Source organism: Schistocerca nitens, chromosome 7 (genome assembly GCF_023898315.1).
Source record: "Schistocerca nitens isolate TAMUIC-IGC-003100 chromosome 7, iqSchNite1.1, whole genome shotgun sequence".
In the NCBI taxonomy this organism is placed as follows: Eukaryota; Metazoa; Arthropoda; class Insecta; order Orthoptera; family Acrididae; genus Schistocerca; species Schistocerca nitens.
In genome coordinates, this window is record NC_064620.1 from 575,297,292 (window position 1) to 575,318,275 (window position 20,984).

General features: G+C 45.5%; 1 protein-coding gene across 1 annotated transcript in view; it reads right to left on the reverse strand.

The window, feature by feature from the left end:
* Window positions 1–20,984, reverse strand: part of LOC126195357 (cholinesterase 2-like) — a 255,797-nt gene that overhangs the window by 36,316 nt on the left and 198,497 nt on the right. The window contains exon 8 of the mRNA XM_049933935.1: window positions 13,935–14,027. Coding sequence (XP_049789892.1) covers window positions 13,935–14,027 — 93 coding nt within the window. The remainder of the gene's footprint in view (window positions 1–13,934; window positions 14,028–20,984) is intronic.

Here is a 20,984-nt window from a genome sequence, read left to right on the forward strand (position 1 = left end):
CTCGTTTCAAATTGTATCGGCCGGATGGACGTGCACGGGTATGGAGACAACCTCATGAATCCATGGACCCTGCGTGTCAGCAGGGAACTGTTCAAGCTGGTGTAGGCTCTATAATGTGTAATCTCCCCACGGAAAATTACCCTCTACCACGCAATAATTAATAATGGTCAATCAAATCATCCACATTTATTTACGTTTGAAAAGTATCTGATCAGATTTCCTAGTAATATATGCGCCGACAGCACGTCGACGCCAAGGTATTTTTCTAGTACGTTTATTCTTTGGGAACAACAGAGGTACGGAGATGTATGCTCCATGGTTATTATAGAGAGAGAAAGAAACAGCTTCGGAAAGTATCGGTTGGAAGTTTTTTCGGATTGCTAAAAGAGATTAATTTACTCTTCTTCGCGCTAGAGCGAGACAGGAAAGTTTGTGCCACTAGCGTGATAGGTCAAGAGAAAGAAAGACTGTAAAAGCAACTTTCATGAGATTGAAAATCCACAGAAAACGGAACATGTACGGAAATGGATTCAATAGACAATTTTCCTCAGAAATAAGGTTTGTGACCATTTTATTCTAGAGTGAATGATGAATGAGTTCTCTGTCTGAATCATTGATGATTGTCTGGGCCCTGTAATTAATTGGGAACTTTCAGCTGTGACGGAGAGAGCCTGCAATCTCTGAGTTTTTATAAATCGTCCAAAAAGGCTTCGTCCACATCTGAAATTTTAGATCTGTCGAAAACTGAACGAGTTGTTCAAACGATCGATTTTCCCAACTGAATGCAGCGCTTAATAATAATAACAAATGCAAAGATCTTTTCTAACAAGCCAGCCGCTGAATATTAAGACGAAGAGCTCCACCAGAGATTTTACTAGGCTGATTTCATGTAAATAATAGATTTAAACTGTACACAGATAAAGGACAGAGAGAGAGAGAGAGAGAGAGCGAATGAAATTCTAGAAATTACTCAGAATCCTCAATTAGCATAATAGCATAATTGTTTGTATGTCTTTTCAAGGATCAGCCTATTAAGGAAACATAAAGCCCTGACTTTATTGTAACGATTTACGTGTGAGAGTGAAAGAGCGATAAAGACAACATATACACTTCTGTACAGACAAAACATTACACCAAGTTAGCGGCAAGCTGCATTCACATAGACTTTCATCATTTACAAAACAGTAGTGAGAATTCATTATAAATGGTGTGGTGCGTATGCAGTTGCAGTGATATGGGACCCCTGATACATCTAGATACGACTCTGACAGGTGACCCGTACGTAAGCATCCTGTCTGATCACCTGCATCCATCCGTGTCTATTGTGCATTCCGACGGACTTGAGCAATTCCGGCAGGACAATGCGACACCCCACACGTCCAGAATTGCTACAGAGTGGCTCCAGGAACACTCTTCTGAGTTTAAACACTACTGGCCACCCAACTCCCCAGACATGAACATTAGTGAGCATATCTGGGATGCCTTGCAAGGTGCTTTTCAGAAGAGATCTCCATCCCCTCGTACTATTACAGATTCATCGACAGCCCTGTAGGATTCATGGTGTCAGTTGCCTTTAGCACTCCTTCAAACATTAGTCGAGCCAATGCCATGTCGTGTTGCGGCAGTTTGGCGTGCTCGCGGGGGCCCTACACCATATTAGGCAGGTGTACCAGTTTCTTTGGCTCTTCTGTGTAGTTTCCAATCAACAAGTGTTAACGAAGTAAACACCCAGAAATCAAAGTATATAGACATCAAATTGTTTCTTTGCTCGCAGTTGTAATGTAAATGTCGTGTGACTAGGGCCTCCCGTCTGGTAGACCTTTCGCCGGGTGCAAGTCTGTCAATTTGACGCCACTTGGGCGACTTGCGCGTCGATGGGGATGAAATGACGATTATTGGGAAAACGCAACACCCAGTCCCTCAGCGGAGGAAGTCTCCAACCCAGACGGTAATCGAACCCGGGCCCTTAGGACTGACATTCTGTATTACTGACAACTTAGCTACCAGGGGCGGACAGCAGTTGCAATACGGTAATAACACTTCTTTTCTGGAAATATCCTTGAGAATTAGAGAGCTATGTGTTGTGTTGGCAGAAAAGCCAACACCGTGTTACTAGTAGAGGCCGAAATGCACGCGTTTTAGCTCACGCAGGCTGGCGTGAGGAGGGAAGGACTATACTGACGTGAGGTCTGGAAGATTACAAGGAATTAGAATTCAGAAAGAGGACGTAATTAGTTTGATAACTTAAATCCATTAATGATGAACGTCGCTCTTGACGGTACATGAATCACAATATTATCTGTTCAGAATAGTAACTGAATATGGCGCCTTGCTAGATCGTAACAAATGACGTAGCTGAAGGCTATGCTAAACTGTCGACTATGCAAATGAGAGCGTATGTAGACAGTGACCCATCGCTAGCAAAGTCGGCTGTACAACTGGGGCGCGTGCTAGGGAGTCTCTCTAGACTAGACCTGCCGTGTGGCGGCGCTCGGTCTGCAATCACTAATAGTGGCGACACGCGGGTCCGACATATACTAACGATTTAAAGGCTACCACCTAGCAAGTGTGGTGTCTGGCGGTGACACCACATTATGTTGTAAAGAATATTAGAGCGTTTAATACAGCTTTCATTCGCCTCTGCTGCTGGGTGCTTCGACAGTTATCAAGTCCTCTGCTTCCACCAGTTGGCGACTGATATGCGATCACTGGTGTTGCCGACACGTAGGCGTTGTTGGCATTCCGCCGGTATCCAACTCGTTCTAAGAGCCATTGAGCGAGCATTCTCTACATTTTTATGAGCACTGCAGCCAACACGCGATTCGCTGTAGTGACCATTCGACGGCAGAGGTAGGACTACTGGTACCTCCCCAGACTTAAAGCGGTGCTGAGGCGGGCGGACCTATCAGGCAGTACCAGGCCTGTAGTGACCATTCGACAGCAGAGCTAGGACTGCTGGTACCTCCGCAGACTTAAAGCGGTGCTGAGGCGGGTGGACGTATCAGGCAGTACCAGGCCTGTAGTGACCATTCGACGGCAGAGCAAGGACTACTGGTACCTCCCCAGCCTTAAAGCGGTGCTGAGGGGGCGGACGTATCAGGCAGTACCAGGCCTGTAGTGACCATTTGACGGCAGAGCTAGGACTACTGGTACCTCCCCAGACTTAAAGCGGTGCTGAGGCGGGCGGACGTATCAGGCAGTACCAGGCCTGTAGTGACCATTCGTCGGCAGAGCTAGGACTACTGGTACCTCCCCAGACTTAAAGCGGTGCTGAGGCGGGCGGACGTATCAGGCAGTACCAGGCCTGTAGTGACCATTCGACGGCAGAGCTAGGACTACTGGTACCTCCCCAGACTTAAAGCGGTGCTGAGGCGGGCGGACGTATCAGGCAGTACCAGGCCTGTAGTGACCATTCGACGGCAGAGCTAGGACTACTGGTACCTCCCCAGACTTAAAGCGGTGCTGAGGCGGGCGGACGTATCAGGCACTACCAGGCCTGTAGTGACCATTCGACGGCAGAGCTAGGACTACTGGTACCTCCCCAGACTTAAAGCGGTGCTGAGGCGGGCGGACGTATCAGGCAGTACCAGGCCTGTAGTGACCATTCGACGGCAGAGCTAGGACTACTGGTACCTCCCCAGACTTAAAGCGGTGCTGAGGCGGGCGGACGTATCAGGCAGTACCAGGCCTGTAGTGACCATTCGTCGGCAGAGCTAGGACTACTGGTACCTCCCCAGACTTAAAGCGGTGCTGAGGCGGGCGGACGTATCAGGCAGTACCAGGCCTGTAGTGACCATTCGACGGCAGAGCTAGGACTACTGGTACCTCCCCAGACTTAAAGCGGTACTGAGGCGGGTGGACGTATCAGGCAGTACCAGGCCTGTAGTGACCATTCGTCGGCAGAGCTAGGACTACTGGTACCTCCCCAGACTTAAAGCGGTGCTGAGGCGGGCGGACGTATCAGGCAGTACCAGGCCTGTAGTGACCATTCGACGGCAGAGCTAGGACTACTGGTACCTCCCCAGACTTAAAGCGGTGCTGAGGCGGGCGGACGTATCAGGCAGTACCAGGCCTGTAGTGACCATTCGACGGCAGAGCTAGGACTACTGGTACCTCCCCAGACTTAAAGCGGTGCTGAGGCGGGCGGACGTATCAGGCAGTACCAGGCCTGTAGTGACCATTCGACGGCAGAGCTAGGACTACTGGTACCTCCCCAGACTTAAAGCGGTGCTGAGGCGGGCGGACGTATCAGGCAGTACCAGGCCTGTAGTGACCATTCGACGGCAGAGCTAGGACTACTGGTACCTCCCCAGACTTAAAGCGGTGCTGAGGCGGGCGGACGTATCAGGCAGTACCAGGCCTGTAGTGACCATTCGTCGGCAGAGCTAGGACTACTGGTACCTCCCCAGACTTAAAGCGGTGCTGAGGCGGGCGGACGTATCAGGCAGTACCAGGCCTGTAGTGACCATTCGACGGCAGAGCTAGGACTACTGGTACCTCCCCAGACTTAAAGCGGTGCTGAGGCGGGCGGACGTATCAGGCAGTACCAGGCCTGTAGTGACCATTCGTCGGCAGAGCTAGGACTACTGGTACCTCCCCAGACTTAAAGCGGTGCTGAGGCGGGCGGACGTATCAGGCAGTACCAGGCCTGTAGTGACCATTCGACGGCAGAGCTAGGACTACTGGTACCTCCCCAGACTTAAAGCGGTGCTGAGGCGGGCGGACGTATCAGGCAGTACCAGGCCTGTAGTGACCATTCGACGGCAGAGCTAGGACTACTGGTACCTCCCCAGACTTAAAGCGGTGCTGAGGCGGGCGGACGTATCAGGCAGTACCAGGCCTGTAGTGACCATTCGACGGCAGAGCTAGGACTACTGGTACCTCCCCAGACTTAAAGCGGTGCTGAGGCGGGCGGACGTATCAGGCAGTACCAGGCCTGTAGTGACCATTCGACGGCAGAGCTAGGACTACTGGCACCTCCCCAGACTTAAGGCGGTGCTGAGGCGGGCGGACGTATCAGGCAGTACCAGGCCTGTAGTGACCATTCGATGGCAGAGCTAGGACTACTGGTACCTCCCCAGACTTAAAGCAGTGCTGAGGCGGGCGGACGTATCAGGCAGTACCAGGCCTGTAGTGACCATTCGACGGCAGAGCTAGGACTACTGGTACCTCCCCAGACTTAAAGCGGTGCTGAGGCGGGCGGTCGTATCAGGCAGTACCAGGCCATCGCGTCAGTAGGCCTGAGCCGTCAGACACTCGTGTGGTCCTTGGGGCTGCGGCACAACTAGGTCCTAACCGGGCAGAGTTGTATTTCGCCGTGTGCATCCATGCCTCGAATTTTTAGTTATTTTTTTTATTAAAGTACTCACCTATTTTAGTCACATCCTATACCTGTGGCGCGGAAATTGTTTATAGCGTAAATTTAGTAATATATTGTGCGTGGATTTTTCCTGTCATTATTATATACACTACTGGCCATTAAAATTGCTACACCAAGAAGAAATGCAGATGATAAACGGGTATACATTCGACAAATATATTATACTAGAACTGACATGTGATTACATTTTCACGCAATTTGGGTGCAATAGATCCTGAGAAATCAGTACCCAGAACAACCACCCCTGACCGTAATAACGGCCTTTATACAAACAGAGTCAAACAGAGCTTGGATGGCGTGTACAGGTACAGCTGCCCGTGCAGTTTCAACACGGTACCACAGTTCATCAAGAGTAGTAACTGGCGCATTGTAACGAGCCAGTTGCTCGGCCGCTATTGACCAGACGTTTTCAATTGGTGAGACATCTGGAGAATGTGCTGGCCAGGACAGCAATCTAACATTTTCTGTATCCAGAAAGGCCCGTACAGGACCTGCAACATGCAGTCGTGCATTATCCTGCTGAAATGTAGGGTTTCGCAAGGATCGAATGAAGAGTAGTCACGGGTCGTAGCACATATGAAATGTAACGTCCACTGTTCAAAGTGCCGTCAATGCGGACAAGAGGTGACCGATACGTGTAACAAATCGCACCCCTTACCATCACGCCGGGTGATACGCCAATATGGAGTTGACGAATACACGCTTCCAATGTGCGTTCACCGCGATCTCGCCAAACACGGATGCGGCCATCATGATGCTGTAAACAGAACCTGGATTCATCCAAAAAAAAGACGTTCTGCCATTCGTGCACCCAGGTTCGTCGTTGAGTACACCATGGTAGGCGCTCCTGTCTCTGATGCAGCGTCAAGGGTAACCGCAGCCATGGTCTCCGAGCTGATAGTCCGTGCTGCTGCAAACGTCGTCGAATTGTTCGTGCAGAAGGTTGTGGTCTTGCAAACGTCCCCATCTGTTGACTCAGGAATCTAGACGTGGCTGCACGATCCGTTACAGCCATGCGGATAAGATGCCTGTCATCTCGACTACTAGTGATACGAGGCCGTTGGGAGCCAGCACGGCGTTCCGTATTACCCTCCTCAACCCACCTATTCTATGTTCTGCTAACAGTCATTCGATCTCGACCAACGCGAGCAGCAATGTTGCGATACGATAAACCGCAATCGCAATAGGCTACAATCCGACCTTTATCAAAGTCGGAAACGTGATTTTACGCATTTCTCCTCCTTACACGAGGCATCACAACAACGTTTCACCAAGCAACGCTGGTCAACTGCTGTTTGTGTATGAGAAATCGGTTGGAAACATTCCTCATGTCAGCACGTTGTAGGTGTCGCCACTGGCGCCAACCTTGTGTGAATGCTCTGAAAAGCTAATCATTTGCATATCACAGCATCTTCTTCCTGTCGGTTAAATTTCGCGTCTGTAGCACGTCATCTTCGTGGTGTAGCAATTTTAATTGCCAGTAGTGTACATGTCTAGTAGGGAGACCCTTGTGCACTCATGTTCAGAAAGAAACAGAACGCCTTGAACGACTAGTGATAGGACGTTCATATTCACAGGACATGTACATTAGTGTGTTGTGCAGAAATGATTAGCAGTTCAGTCACCTCCGTTCAGAATGTGTCCTGTTACCTAGTAGGCACACGGTCCGCCAAGGGCCCTGACAACTTGTTCCGTGCGTGATGGATCGACGCGTATAAGGCGCGAATGGCGTCCTGTGGTATAGCCATCCCTGCTGCATTCACCTGGTTCCAAAGTTCATCTGTGATTGTCGGCACTGGTTCACAGCACTGTACCCTTCGTTTCCCCGCATCACACACATTCTCGATTGGCGACAAGTCTGGTCACCGAACGAGGTGGCGCAGTGGTTAGCACACTGGACTCGCATTCGAAAGGACGACGGTTCAATCCCGTGTGCGGCCGTCCTGATTTAGGTTTTCCGTGATTTCCCTAAATCGGCCGACTTCCTTCTCCGTCCTTCCCTAATCCGATGAGACCGATGACCTCGCTGTTTGGTCTCTTCCCCCCAAACAATCCGATCGAAAGTCTGGTGATCTGGGGGGCCAGGATAAAAGGCTCCTGTCACAACAAGAAGACACGTGTTCGTGCATGAAGGTGTGGCCGTGCATTGTCTCGCTGAAACGTGGCGTCTAGGATGTTGTGCAGAAAGCGTATGGCTGCGGGTCGCAGGATGTCATTCACGTAGGTCACGCTGATCACAGTGCCTTGGACACGCACCAACTGTGATTTGTGTTTGTACACAATAGCACCCAAACCACAAAGCCATGAGCTGGTAAACTATGTCTTGTGCGAATGCAGTCAATATGATGCTGCTCCACCTGGCTGCGGCGAACCGAAATACTGCCATGACTTTGTAAGGTGCTCCTTACGTGAGGAAGAAATTTTTACGTTTTAATAAATTATTGTCTCTTATTGATGTATTCACGATAGTTAGGAAGTGCTATAGTTCGTAGCCGGCCATGAGTCAGAGAGCATTTCCCACGCTGGCTAGCTAGGTGACGAAGCGACCATGTGTCGCGCGTAGTAGGGTGGGGCTCGGCGCTGCACCTTAGCAACAAGCGTCAGCCTGGGAAATATACGTGACGGGAAGTACCGCCATCTTGGCGCCAAAGTCACCGATTTTGATTATTTATATTTAATAATTAAAGTCATTTATAACAACATGAATGCTAGGAGGAGCCTCTGGATGTTTAAAACTATTTATCATAATTTTGACTCGTTAAAATTCATACCCGTTCATTAACAAATGCGTATCTTAGTAAGTACGAAATTGACCGGAAATCCACGAACTGTGTGGAGACTAGTAGGAGACACGGCCTGCGCGCCAAAGTCGGCAGTCGGCGTTAAGAGCTCTTCCTGCCCTGTTCGATGGTAGCCATGCTCTCGGTTACAAGTAGTTTGTGACATGAGTGTTTCATTATTGATTTAATAGGAATAAAAGTGATATTACGGCATTCTGAATGTTAATTTCGAGTAAATAGATACCCCAAAGTTGAACGACAGCAATTTCAGATAATTGGCTTCCACCGACAGAGACATCCAATGCGCCAATGAAGAATCTGCACGGGACGACATATACGAGAGCTGCACCGCGCACAGGTAGGAGGAAATCCGACGACACGACCCACCAAGGCGGATCAAGGAAGGTCAGACTTACGCTCGCAAATTCCGGGTGGAAATACTGATCAGTTATACTGTACGTCACATATACCACCCTCTACGAACTCGCGGCTAAGCTGAGTAATAACAGTATCAGTTTAGAAGCGAGGGGATCTTGCAACTTTCAAACTAAAAGAACCTGTATTCGTCCGAGAACACTGTCTAATGCCGTTTCTGCCCCAGTGACGTCGTTCTATACACCATTGCTGTCTAATATGTTTCTTCACATCCGTCAAAGACAGGGACAGAAGTAAACAACGCGCATGTTACCCATGACTTAACAAACAGACGACTGACTGTGACCCCTGATAGTGTACGATGTGTTACACTGTTCAACTGTTGCGCCAGAGCCGAGGAGAACGCACATCTGTCCTGCAATGCGATTCGGATGACGTGTCGATCTTCTCTGCGTGTGGTCTAGGTGGTGCGACCCGACCCACCTCGCCGTGCTTCCATGCATCTATCCGTTGCACTGGCGAAACACTTCGTCCCACACGTGAAGCAATTTCCCGGATGGAAATTACCACATTCTCTCATACCAATAATGCACCCTCCTTCAAACTTGCTGATTAGATGGTACGGTCCACACCCACGTCTGCGAGACATCCTGCACGTTTGCTCAAATCACATACGAGGGTCACTACAAAAGAAATGCACACTATTTTTGTAGAAATACAGTTTTCATTCTGCATGTGTGAAAGTTTTACAGTGTGTAGATACATCCTTCCCGCTTGTTTTCAAACTTAGTTCAACCTCTTCCCGTGAGTAGCGCCGTCACAGCATGTCTTCAAGATGGCTGATAACACTTCACGTTCGTCAGAAGCAACGTGCTGTCATAGAATCCCTGTGCTGTGGAAACGAGACAGTGGGAAACATCCACAAGAGGTTGAAAAAGGTGTATGGAGATGCTGCTGTCGATCGCAAAACAGTTACTCGATGGGCAAGCAGGTTACGTGATGAAAGCGGGCACGGCAATATTGAGGATTGTCCTCGCAGCGGCAGGCCTCGTACTGCACACACTCCGGACAATATGCAGAGAGTTAACGAATTGGTGACTGCTGACAGACGCATCACAGTGAACAAATTGTCACGCTACGTTTGGATAGGGGAAGGAAGTGTTTGCAGAATACTGAAAGTGTTGACGTTAAAAAAGGTTTGTGCCGGGTGGGTTCCCAGGATGTTGACAGTGGCTCACAAAGAAACAAGAAAAACGGTATGCAGCGAACTTTTGGAACAGTACGAGAATGGTGGAGATGAATTTCTTGAAAGAACTGTGACAGGTGATGAAACATGACACCATTTTTCACCAGAGACGAAGAGGCAATCAATGTAGTGGCATCATGCAAATTCACCCAAGAAAAAAAAATTCAAAACCACACCTTCTGCTGGAAAAGTTATGGCTACGGTGTTTTTCGATTCCGAAGGACTCTTGCTTGTGGACATCATGCCAAGTGGAACCACCATAAATTCTGATGCATATGTGACGACACTGAAGAAACTTCAAGATCGACTGAGTCGTGTTCGACCACATCGGCAAAAGCAGGATGTTTTGCTGTTGCACGACAATGCACGGCCACATGTCAGTCAAAAAACCATGGAAGCGATCAAAAAACTCGGATGGACGACACTGAAACATCCGCCTTACAGTCCTGACCTGGCTCCATGTGACTATCATCTCTTTGGGAATCTGAGACTCTCTTCATGGAACAAGGTTTGAAGATGATGACTCCCTTGTGCACGCTGCCAAACAGTGGCTCCAACAGGTTGGTCCAGAACTTAACCGTGCGGGTATACAGTCGCTGGTTCCAAGATGGCGTAAGGCACTTGAGAGGGATGGAAATTATGTGGAGAAATCAAAATATCGTTCCTAAAGGATGTATCTACAAACTGTAAAGCTACCCAACATGTAGAATAAAAGATGGATTAAAACAGAATAGTGTACATTTCTTTTGGAGTGACCCTCGTAGATCCAATACGTTCGATTTATAGCGACAACAAGAGACGTAGGCACATTCTACCGGCAGGTGTATTGCGCCGCATTATCGATCTTAACCTTCAACCTGCGAGCAGACGTGGTTCAAATGCTAATCATTTCTGCAGAACATACTGACGTTCATGGGGTGTGAATATCAATGTCCTATCTCTAGTCATTCAAGGTGTCCTGGTTTTCCTGAACATGAATGTAGTAACGTCTCACTATACAATGAAGGGAAATGTAGACTTGTATGTGTTTGCAGTAATGTGTTATTTGTTTAAGGGGTCGGGACAGGCTGTTAATCCCCATCTTAAATAACTACAATTTATTCATATGAAATGTACCTTCTACCAGAAACTATTGGGAATACATATTTGCAAAAAATATGATATGTAGATTACACATTTCTAACCACTTTAACAGAAGGATGTCTAAATATATTGGTTAATTTTAAGCTACTAACTATTTTTATAAAAAGTGGACATCAAAATAAGAAACTGTCTACACCTTTATGTGTACATAAGGCTCTAACTTCTTTGGGCTTTACAAAATAGGAAAACCTCGGTGTTAAAATATGCACAATATTCAGATTAGTGTATCCTGTAAGTCTAAACAAATTCTGGCAAGTAGAAAATGCGAAAAAATACACTTCATTCCTAAAAAATACAACTTACGGGAAACAGCCACTGTAGTTGTCAATGCATTCCAGCTCCACAAGATGGGTTGGCTGCATCCTCTTCCGTCTCATACTGCACCTGCTCGTCTTCGCTGTCTTGCTCTTGTTTCAAGGTCCCTAACAGTTCCCTCTGGTGCCCTAACTCTTTCTTTATCAAATGTAACATTTTTTTCTCTGTGAAACGACCAACAGTTTGTAGTAGTCTTTTCAGGACTTCACATCCTGCAACATTTGCTTCACTGAAGGTTGCTACTGCATTAAAGACACGAAAATTAAGTATACTAATTGGCACAAACACTTTCTTCGGAATACTGGCCTGTATAACGCTGTTGATGGACTCGTTAGGATTCTGGCAGCAGCCGTGAAGACATTTCTTCAGTAGCCTTACACCGGACAAATCTCGGAATGTTTCTTTCAAGACCTCCACTATGGCAACAGGTACAGCTGGTTTGTGAACAAAGTTCTCAGCGTTACGCTGTGCTCTGTTATATTTGTACCACGAATCGCTTCCTGCATGACATAGGCCATGAATGGTAATATCGTCTGTTGAACAGATGTGAAACGAAACTGCCCATACAGCTTTTCTCATTTCTCCTACATTACTAACACTTTGCGTGATGGCCATGCCAATAATATTCTTGGATTTTATCTATGATAGACTTTGTCGTCTAGTCTTATCATCTGATCATCCGCCATATTCCAGTTTCTTTCCTTTTTACGCAGTTTTCAGTCATTGCAACCTCGTACGCATTCGCTTTTATACGAGACGTATGCGCTCCAGTTTAGTGATAGTTATATATTTTCCACGTGGCTTCTCTTCCACAACTGCTTTGAAAGCTTTTGTATCCCCACCTCATACATAACTGACAAATCTTACCTTCTCAAACTGTTCAGGTTCTAGGAAAATGGTCACATCCATTCAGTTTTTCGTTCAAATGAATCGAATAAACCAGAAATAAGACAGTTATATATATAGATATTCTATCATTAGAAAGGGGAAATTCTGTAGATTAAGATCAGTGAAAAAAATCAAAAATTTATATATTTCAGCTTTTACAGAGCCTCTTAATGTGGGATATTGGTGTATTTGGTAAAATAATATTCTGCACTGATTTTGAACTTGTAATATCGGTTTTATTTGTTAAATAATGTACTGCAGTAATTTTTAAGCATCTGAAATCATGTTTTTGTGTATATCTTAAAGCACAAACGTAAGTGTCTAGAGAAAATTAGTCAAAAATTGTGAATAGCAGTGGGGGGTGGTTTTATGGTGGATTGCCTAGAGAATCTGACATAATTTCATTAATTTATAGTAATTCCGCAAGACCCCAGTAATGTCAAAATGCCTTAAATCATAAATCATGTTAATATTTACCGGCGTTTTGCAGAATACATCGTGGTGTCATTAAATTGTAGTAATTCTACCACATACTATAATGTCAAAGTGTCTTATGTCATAAATTATGGTAATATTTATGACCATTTTGTAGAACTAATTTATTGTAATTCAACAGCATCCCAGTCACATACTGTTATGTCGAAGTGTCTCAATCATAAATTATGCTGATTTTTACTGCCGTTTTCCAGAATACGCCCTGTTGTCATTAAATTATAATATTTCAGCTTCACTCCACTCATACACCGTAGTGTGGGAGTGTCCTACCCCATAAATTACGGTAATATTTACTAACATTTTCAAGTGGTTAACTTTTCTGCTAATAGTCTTCTCACCACAACGTACAAACTTCGAATGACAAAACTTGCATAACTGAAATAATAATAAAAGGGGGAGAGCGAAGTTAATTACTATAGGTTTAGTGAGAAAAGGAGGAACGGAGAGGTTTCCCAACATTTTTTTAAACCATCCCACGGACCGAGATCAGTGGGGAAAGCGTTATAAAGCCTGCATATTGGATGGGTGACCTTTACTTTCCCGCCACTTTTAACTTACACAAGAGCCGCAGATGCATGGGCAGTCACGTGACAGGTATCAGGAAGCATCCTGTACCTCACATAATTGCCCTAGGTGCGGGGATTCCCGAGTGGAAGGGGGCTAGGAGTTCACCTTGAAGATATCACGCCTAATTGCTTCAGACGCATTTGCACCCATTGTATCCTGCACCACTACTGGTCACAATTCAGGAACAGTAATTCTGCCTATCTCAGGTTAGTGCTGAGCAACAGTTGACACCTTCGGCGAATCACTTCAGTTTATATGTCTTCATCCAAATAGATGTAGTAATTCACCAAATTGGGACAAATTACTCCCAGTTCACACAAAACTGCAGTGAACTGCCAGGCTACATATCTGTCTTATTTGACGACTGCAACAGTACTGATTACTGCTTGTAGCTAGCTCCTGTTTACTACAAACTACACCACAAAGTGTGAAAACAAGCCCCCCTTAACAATGCGAATTGTTGTAATGGGAATATGACTAAAACACAATTTGTTGGCTATCCATACATCAATTTACACTCTCAGATATAATATATTGATTAAAAAATGAACAAGAATACGTGAGTAACAAATCGATTACAAAATAGAAAATATCTGGAAACTTATCACTATGTTTTAACACGTAATATTTTCGGTTCCTACATAATAAAAATTGAACCCATTATTAACATGAAAAATTTCTCACTTATCGCCTGCCTAGATAGTGCTGCCAACTAAAGATAGCATGTATATTTGTAGCTACTTACTCATAACCCGTCGCACCAGGTCGTTCACCGTTTTCGTCTGGTAGAAGTCCTCCCCGTATGTACTATTAATAATTCGATTATAGATCCCCAGCACTGTAGGCAGAGAAAAGTGCGCAGTCTGAGATCACTGAAACATTATGGTGGTGTTACAACATTACATAAAGTACATAAATATTTTTGTGAAGTTTCCGAGTGTATGGAGACAACCTCATGAATCCATGAATGCTGAATGTCAGCAGGGGACTATTCAAGTTGGTGGAGGCTCTGTAATGGTGTGGGGCGTGTGCAGCTGGAGTGATATAGCACCCCTGATGCGTCTAGATACGACACTGATAGGTGACACGTACGTAAGTATCCTGTCTGATCGCCTGCATCCATTCATGTTCATTGTACATTCCGGCGGACTTGAGCAATTCCTGCAGTACAATGCGACATCCCACACGTCCAGAATTGCTGCAGAGTGGCTCCAGGAACATTCTTCTGAGTTTCAACACTTCCGCTGGCCGCCAAACTCCCTAGACATGAACACTATTGAGCACATCTGGGATGCCTTGAAACATACTGTTCAGAAGAGATCTCCACCCTCTCGTACTATTACGGATTTATGGACAGCCTTCCAGGAATCAAGGTATCAGTTCCCTCCAGCATTTCTTCAGTCATTAGTCGAGTCCATGCCACGTCGTGTTGCGACATTTCTGCGTGCTCGCGGGCTCCCTACTCGATATTACGCAGGTATACATGTTTCTTTGGCTCTTCAGTGTATGATATGAAAGTCGTAGAGTATGGTATGATTGTTTGAATGAATTTTTGAGAAGTCTAGGTTTTAAAAGAAGTACATACACTGAGATAACAGAAGTCACGGAATACCTCCTAATATCATGTCGGACTTCGTTTTTCCCGACGTAGAGCAGCAGTCCGACGTGGCATGAACTCAACAAGTCGTTAAAAGTCCGCTGCAGAAAAATTGAGACTAGCTGCTTCTACAACCATCCATAATTTCGGAAGTGTTGCCGATGCAGGAGTTTGTGCACGAACTGACCTCTCAGTTATGAACTGACCTCTCGGTTATGTCCCATAAATGCTCGATGGGACTCATATCGGTCGATGTGGGTGGCCAGATCATTCGCCCGAACTGTCCAAACTGTTCTTCAAACAGATAGCGAACAACTGTGATGCCGTAACATGACGCATTGTCATCGATAAAAAAAAATCCATCGTTGTTTGGGAACATGAAGTCCATGAATGGCTTCAAATGGTCTCCAAGCAGGCCAACATAACCATTTCCAGTCAATCATCTGTTCAGTTTAACCAGAAGACTCATTACATACCACGTAAACACAGCCCACACCATTATGGAGACACCACCTGCTTGCTCGGTGTCTTGTTGACAACTTGAGTCCATGGCTTCGTGGGGCCCGCGCCACACTCGAACGCTAACATATGCTCTTAAAAACAGAAATGGGAACTCACATGACCACGCCACAGTTTTCCAGTTGTCTAGGGTCCAACCTATATGGTCACGACCCCAGGACAGGCACTGCAGGCGGTGTCGTCCTATTAGCAACGGCATTCGCATCGGTCGTCTGCTGCCACAGGCCATTAAAGCCAGATTTCGCCGCACTGCCCTAACGAACTCGTTCGTCGTACGTCGTACGTCCCACATTGACTTACGCGACAATTTCATGCAGTGTTGTTTGTGTGTTAGCACTGGAAACTCTACGCAAACAACGCTGCTTTCGCTCGTTAAGCGGAGACAGCCGGTCACTGCATTGTCCGCGGTGAGAGGTAACGCCTGAAATTTGATATTCTCGGCACACCCTTGACACTGCGGATCTCGGAATATTGAATTCCCCAGCGATTTCCGAAATGGAACATCGCATGTGTCTACCTTCAACTACAATTTCGCGTTCAAACTCTGTCCGTTCTCATCGAGCGGCCACAATTACGTCGGAAACCTTTTCACATCAACCGATTACAAATGACCGCTTCGCCAATGGCCTGCCTTTTTATAGCTTGTGTACGCTAGTACTACCGCCATCTGTAAAGGCGCATAACGCTCTCCCATGACTTTTGTCACCTCAGTGTATTGCCTTTTATGTACTCGTGACTGCAAATTACGTGATCTGTGTAGGTGTGTTTGTTGATGATTTGTTAATCGGGAGAAAAGTAAAGGGTAAGTACAAGAAATTAAGAATAAAATTGTAAATTTGTGGTAAGATCTTATGGGACCAAACTGCTTAGGTCATCGGTCCCTAAGCTTACACACTGCTTAATCTAAAGTAAACTAACCTACGCTATGGATAACACACACACCCATGCCCGAGGGAGAATGTGCTGTGTCAAAACGCCATTACTACTGATGAGCATCCGACCCGATAAATGGCTAATAACACCTGGTGGTTACTATAAATATACGTGTACGATGTATTAAGGGCAACAAAATATGTTTTAGATGATCCGAGAGCGTCGACGAAAAAAACAGTTGGTGGTGAGTGCGTGCGACTTCAGCGATGCAACAACTCGCCGTCGCTGGGTCCAGAGATGCTGCCTGAGCGGCGCGCAGCAGCCGGCCGCTGTCGTAGAGAACCGACAGCAGCAACGAATAATTAATTAATGGCCAAAAGTTGGCGTGGCGCTGCGTGTTTGTTCGCGTGAATGGTTCCTATTGCATGACGTAAGCAGGTAGTTAGTTCCCGAGTAGACCTCTTACCGACTAAGTTGATATATCGGGGTACGTCGAGGTCGGATAGGATACCGCACCATTGCGTAGTGTATTGAGGCACCGCAGTTGGTGTTTAAGGCTTGGGAGAGGGAAAGAAGTTTTGCTGGTAAAGCCGGTATCTTATTTTGGTGCAGTTCACGGAGGCAGTATGGATACATTGTCTTTTAGACCCCTGTTCATCTACGTGGCTGTGACGGTAGTTTCCTCCCAAAGCTGAGCTGCGGAATGTAAGTAGCCTCTGTGTGATTTTATAAATCGCGGATGAGACACTGGTTTTGGCGAATTTATGCGCTAGGGCAATTGATTTATTGTCGCCCTTTGGACAGTTCGGTAGTAAGGAATAGTTAGCTAGTTAGCTGTGATAGATACAAAGTGAGCCAGGTTAGAGAGAAGGAGATTTTCAGTTGATGAGTTTTTAGGAATCGCTGGAACCGATATCCTGTCCGTGGTGTACGATTAGTGGTCGCTGCTCGCCCAGAGGTAATTGGGTTGTTAGCTACTTTGTTGGAGTGTTTTGGTAGTGACTGGTGTGTGTCGAGAAGGGAAAGCCTCGAACAAGTTTTGTTGTTGTTTAAATACCACGATCATACAGCGGACCTAGAATTGGCTCGTATAGATTCGAAATGTTTCACTGTAATATGATAGATCGCACCAGTACTTGAGTTGATAAGCGACGAGAATAGAAGGAACCATTTACAAGCAACACGCAACTAAACAAAAACTTTGTTAGTCAAAGTGACGAGTGGCCTATTTCAATTTAGGGAACTTAGCCGGTCGCATTTTGCTAACGCCTGAAAAGGCTCAGAATTGTGTTAAATTGTTACTTAATGTTAGGGTTAAAGAGGCGGTGGCGCCTAGGATTTTTGTTTATTTTTTTTAAATTATTGAATTTCCGTTTTTGTTGGTTGTGTTAGTCTTTGCTGACACTCGCACACTTACGTGAATTAAATTCTATTGAGATACCTAGACCCAATAATTACCAGTTTTCTTGGGTTAGAAGAAACCTTTACGTGTGTTCAATTAATAGCTGTTGTGTGTAGCTATATTTTGTGAGAAAAGCAGAGGTTTTGTTTCAGAGATATTAACGCTTTTCATGACACAATTTTACGATGGCATTTGTAAGTTTTGTCTGATCAAAAAGTTCATTAATTGAGTTGACCCACGCTAAATATTGGGAGGGTAGATATGCTAAACAGTTAAAACGATTTCATTTATGGAAAGAGTGTCCTAAGTAACTTCAATTAGAATTGAAGTTGTCAAAAGTTATCACGGAAAAGACAGTTATTATACTTACAACAAAGATTGGTAAATCTGTGGAATACGTTACGTCGTATTATTTACATAGCAACGCTGGACTAAACAGAAAGAGATTTAATGGTAGCATCAATTATCTTAATCCTTATAGATATCGGTGAAAGCAACTTAAAGTGAATTGGTCGTAACACGACGATATATTGGATATAAATATTGAAAGTAATTAAAAGAGACTTTTCCAGAGATAGTGTGCTGTGTTGTGAGAACTTTGTTGTGTGTGAGAACAATTGCAAGCTAGAGGTAACATTTAGCTTTACATAATATAAACAGGTATTGTATTTAAAATGGTTTGGTGTTTTGTTTTGTGCGATAGTACGATAACGGAAGTTGTTATCGAAATCTGCCTGTCTCGTAATTGCTGCTCGATATTGTTTGTCAGTGTCATTGGAATGTTTTAGCGTGTCTATTCGTGCTGTAATAGTGTCACTGTACGATTACGACGCTGTGTTTAGTAAAGGCGCTGTTTATTATTATTCGAAATTTGTGTCTTCCGTCTCGTCAGTGGTTATGTTTGCTGAAGTATTAATTATCCGAGGGTTGATCTGTCTTCAATTTGTCTTTTAAGAGTGCAAGTACGTTACGAGCAAGACTTTAGTATTTGCCAGGCGCTCCGCTACGGCTGGAATCTTCTGAAAACAAATAGCGATCCACAGTCATAACGTCGACTGTAAAATTAAAACTGCGCCATGTTCATGCTGTAGTGGTCGATTGTTTCACTCAAGTAATTTTGCTCGGCAGGAAGCCATACATCAGCGGCATAGCGACGTTGGTACAGTACGATCCGTTGTCACTGTGAGTTCGATCTTGAGTACCGCCAGTCGGCGCGTTACAAGAACTCGAACCTCCGACGGGGGGGGAGCCTCATGGACCGTGACAAGACGCCCCAGACCGGGCGGCTACCCCGTGCGGCTAAATTAAGACTGTGTTATGCCACCGATATAAATGTAAGGAGCCATGTTGGAATGTGGTGCATTTATAACGACTGTAGAGATAGTGTCGAGAAGGCGTCCAACAATGCAGTCAGTCAGTTCCGTGCTATGTGTGTGTGTGTGTGTGTGTGTGTGTGTGTGTGTGTGCGCGCGCGTGCGCACGGTTGAAAGAGAGATATACATTATGTTTGCCTTGCCATTAATAACCTTAAATATATTTTAGTTAAGAGGTATTAATTACTAGGTCAGACCCACTAAACTGCTCACAAGTTTAGTATACTGGGTGATCAAAAAGTCAGTATAAATTTGAAAACTTAATAAACCAAGGAATAATGTAGATAGAGAGGTAAAAATTGACACACATGCTTGGAATGGCATGGGGTTTTATTAGAACAAAAAAAAAAAAAACACCCCATATTGCTAGACGCGTGAAAGATCTCTTGCGCGCGTCGTTTGGTGATGATCGTGTGCTCAGCCGCCACTTTCGTCATGCTTGGCCTCCCAGGTCCCCAGACCTCAGTCCGTGCGATTATTGGCTTTGTGGTTACCTGAAGTCGCAAGTGTACCGTGATCGACCGACATCTCTAGGGATGCTGAAAGACAACATCCGACGCCAATGTCTCACCATAACTCCGGACATGCTTTACAGTGCTGTTCATAACATTATTCCTCAACTACAGATATTGTTGAGGAATGATGGTGGACATATTGAGCATTTCCTGTAAAGAACATCATCTTTGCTTTGTCTTACTTTGTTATGCTAATTATTGCTATTCTGATCAGATGAAGCGCCATCTGTCGGGCATTTTTTGAACTTTTGTATTTTTTTGGTTATAATAAAATCCCATGTCATTCCAAGCATATGTGTCAATTTGTAGCTCTCTATCTACATTATTCCGTGATTTATTCAGTTTTCAAATTTATACTGACTTTTTGATCACCATGTATTTTGTCTGCCAATGTCCTTGCACTGACGGGGCTAATTTTCTGTGCTGATAGTGCATTGGAGGAAGACACTTGGCACAGAGGCTGATGGGAGCACCAGACCTGATAAAAGTCACAACACGTTGTACGACTTTGGATCAACGTTCACTTGTTTCGTGTCGCTACCAGTCTAAGCTCAGGATGCAATAGAGTGTACACTGGCACCAGTGGTGCAATTTTGTGTTTTCCTCGCTATAATGAGTTTAGTTTTAATTCTCAGTGGCACATCTGCTTTGTGTACAGAAGGATATGAGATGCTAAATCTGGGCTGTCAGCTAACTTAAGCAGGTTAGGTTGATAGCGAGTGAAGGCTGTCAGTACCGGTTGGGTGCCTTCAAGAAGTGCCCGAATAGCACTGTGATTTCATCCGGCACATTGGTTATTAGCGGTGGCGGGTTACGTTTTGTAAGCGGGCACCACTTTCCGCCACAACTCAACAACCCAAGAAATCTTTCTCCTGGCGTCGACTGGCGATATTACTTCACCAGTGATAATCTCTGTACCTGATGGAGGAGGAGGAGATTAGTGTTTAACGTCCGGTCGACATCATTAGGGGCGTAGCATAGGCCTACTCCCTGTTTAGGAAAGGATGGAGAAGGAAAGCAGTCGTGCCCTAAGGAAACATCCCAGCATTTGCCTTAAACGATTGAGGGAACTCAGGGAAAACCGAAATCAGGATGGCCAGACACGGGTTCGAACAGTCATCGTCCCGAATGCGAGCCCAGTGTGCTAACCACTGCGCTACACCGCTCAGTCTGTACCTGATGGTGTCAAATGAGCGGAGTCAGATGTTTCTGACCAACAGCGAGGAGAGTTTCTAGATACTGCGGCTGCTCACCTCTTGTTGTCCAGCACTGACTTGTCGAGAATACTGCTGCAGTGAGCCCATTTACCTGCTATTACTATCAGTAATACCCTGTGTGAACATCCACATCATTTTGATTTTGTTGTTCATGGCGGTTTATTAGGTGATGGCAACATTCCTTAGATAGTGGCGATGTCGGTACATCCTCGACACGGTAAGGTTGTTGTCGAGCGCCCAAAGCACATCATCGTCATCATGACTGTCACTGTAACAAGTGAAAAGTCCACTGCCAGAAC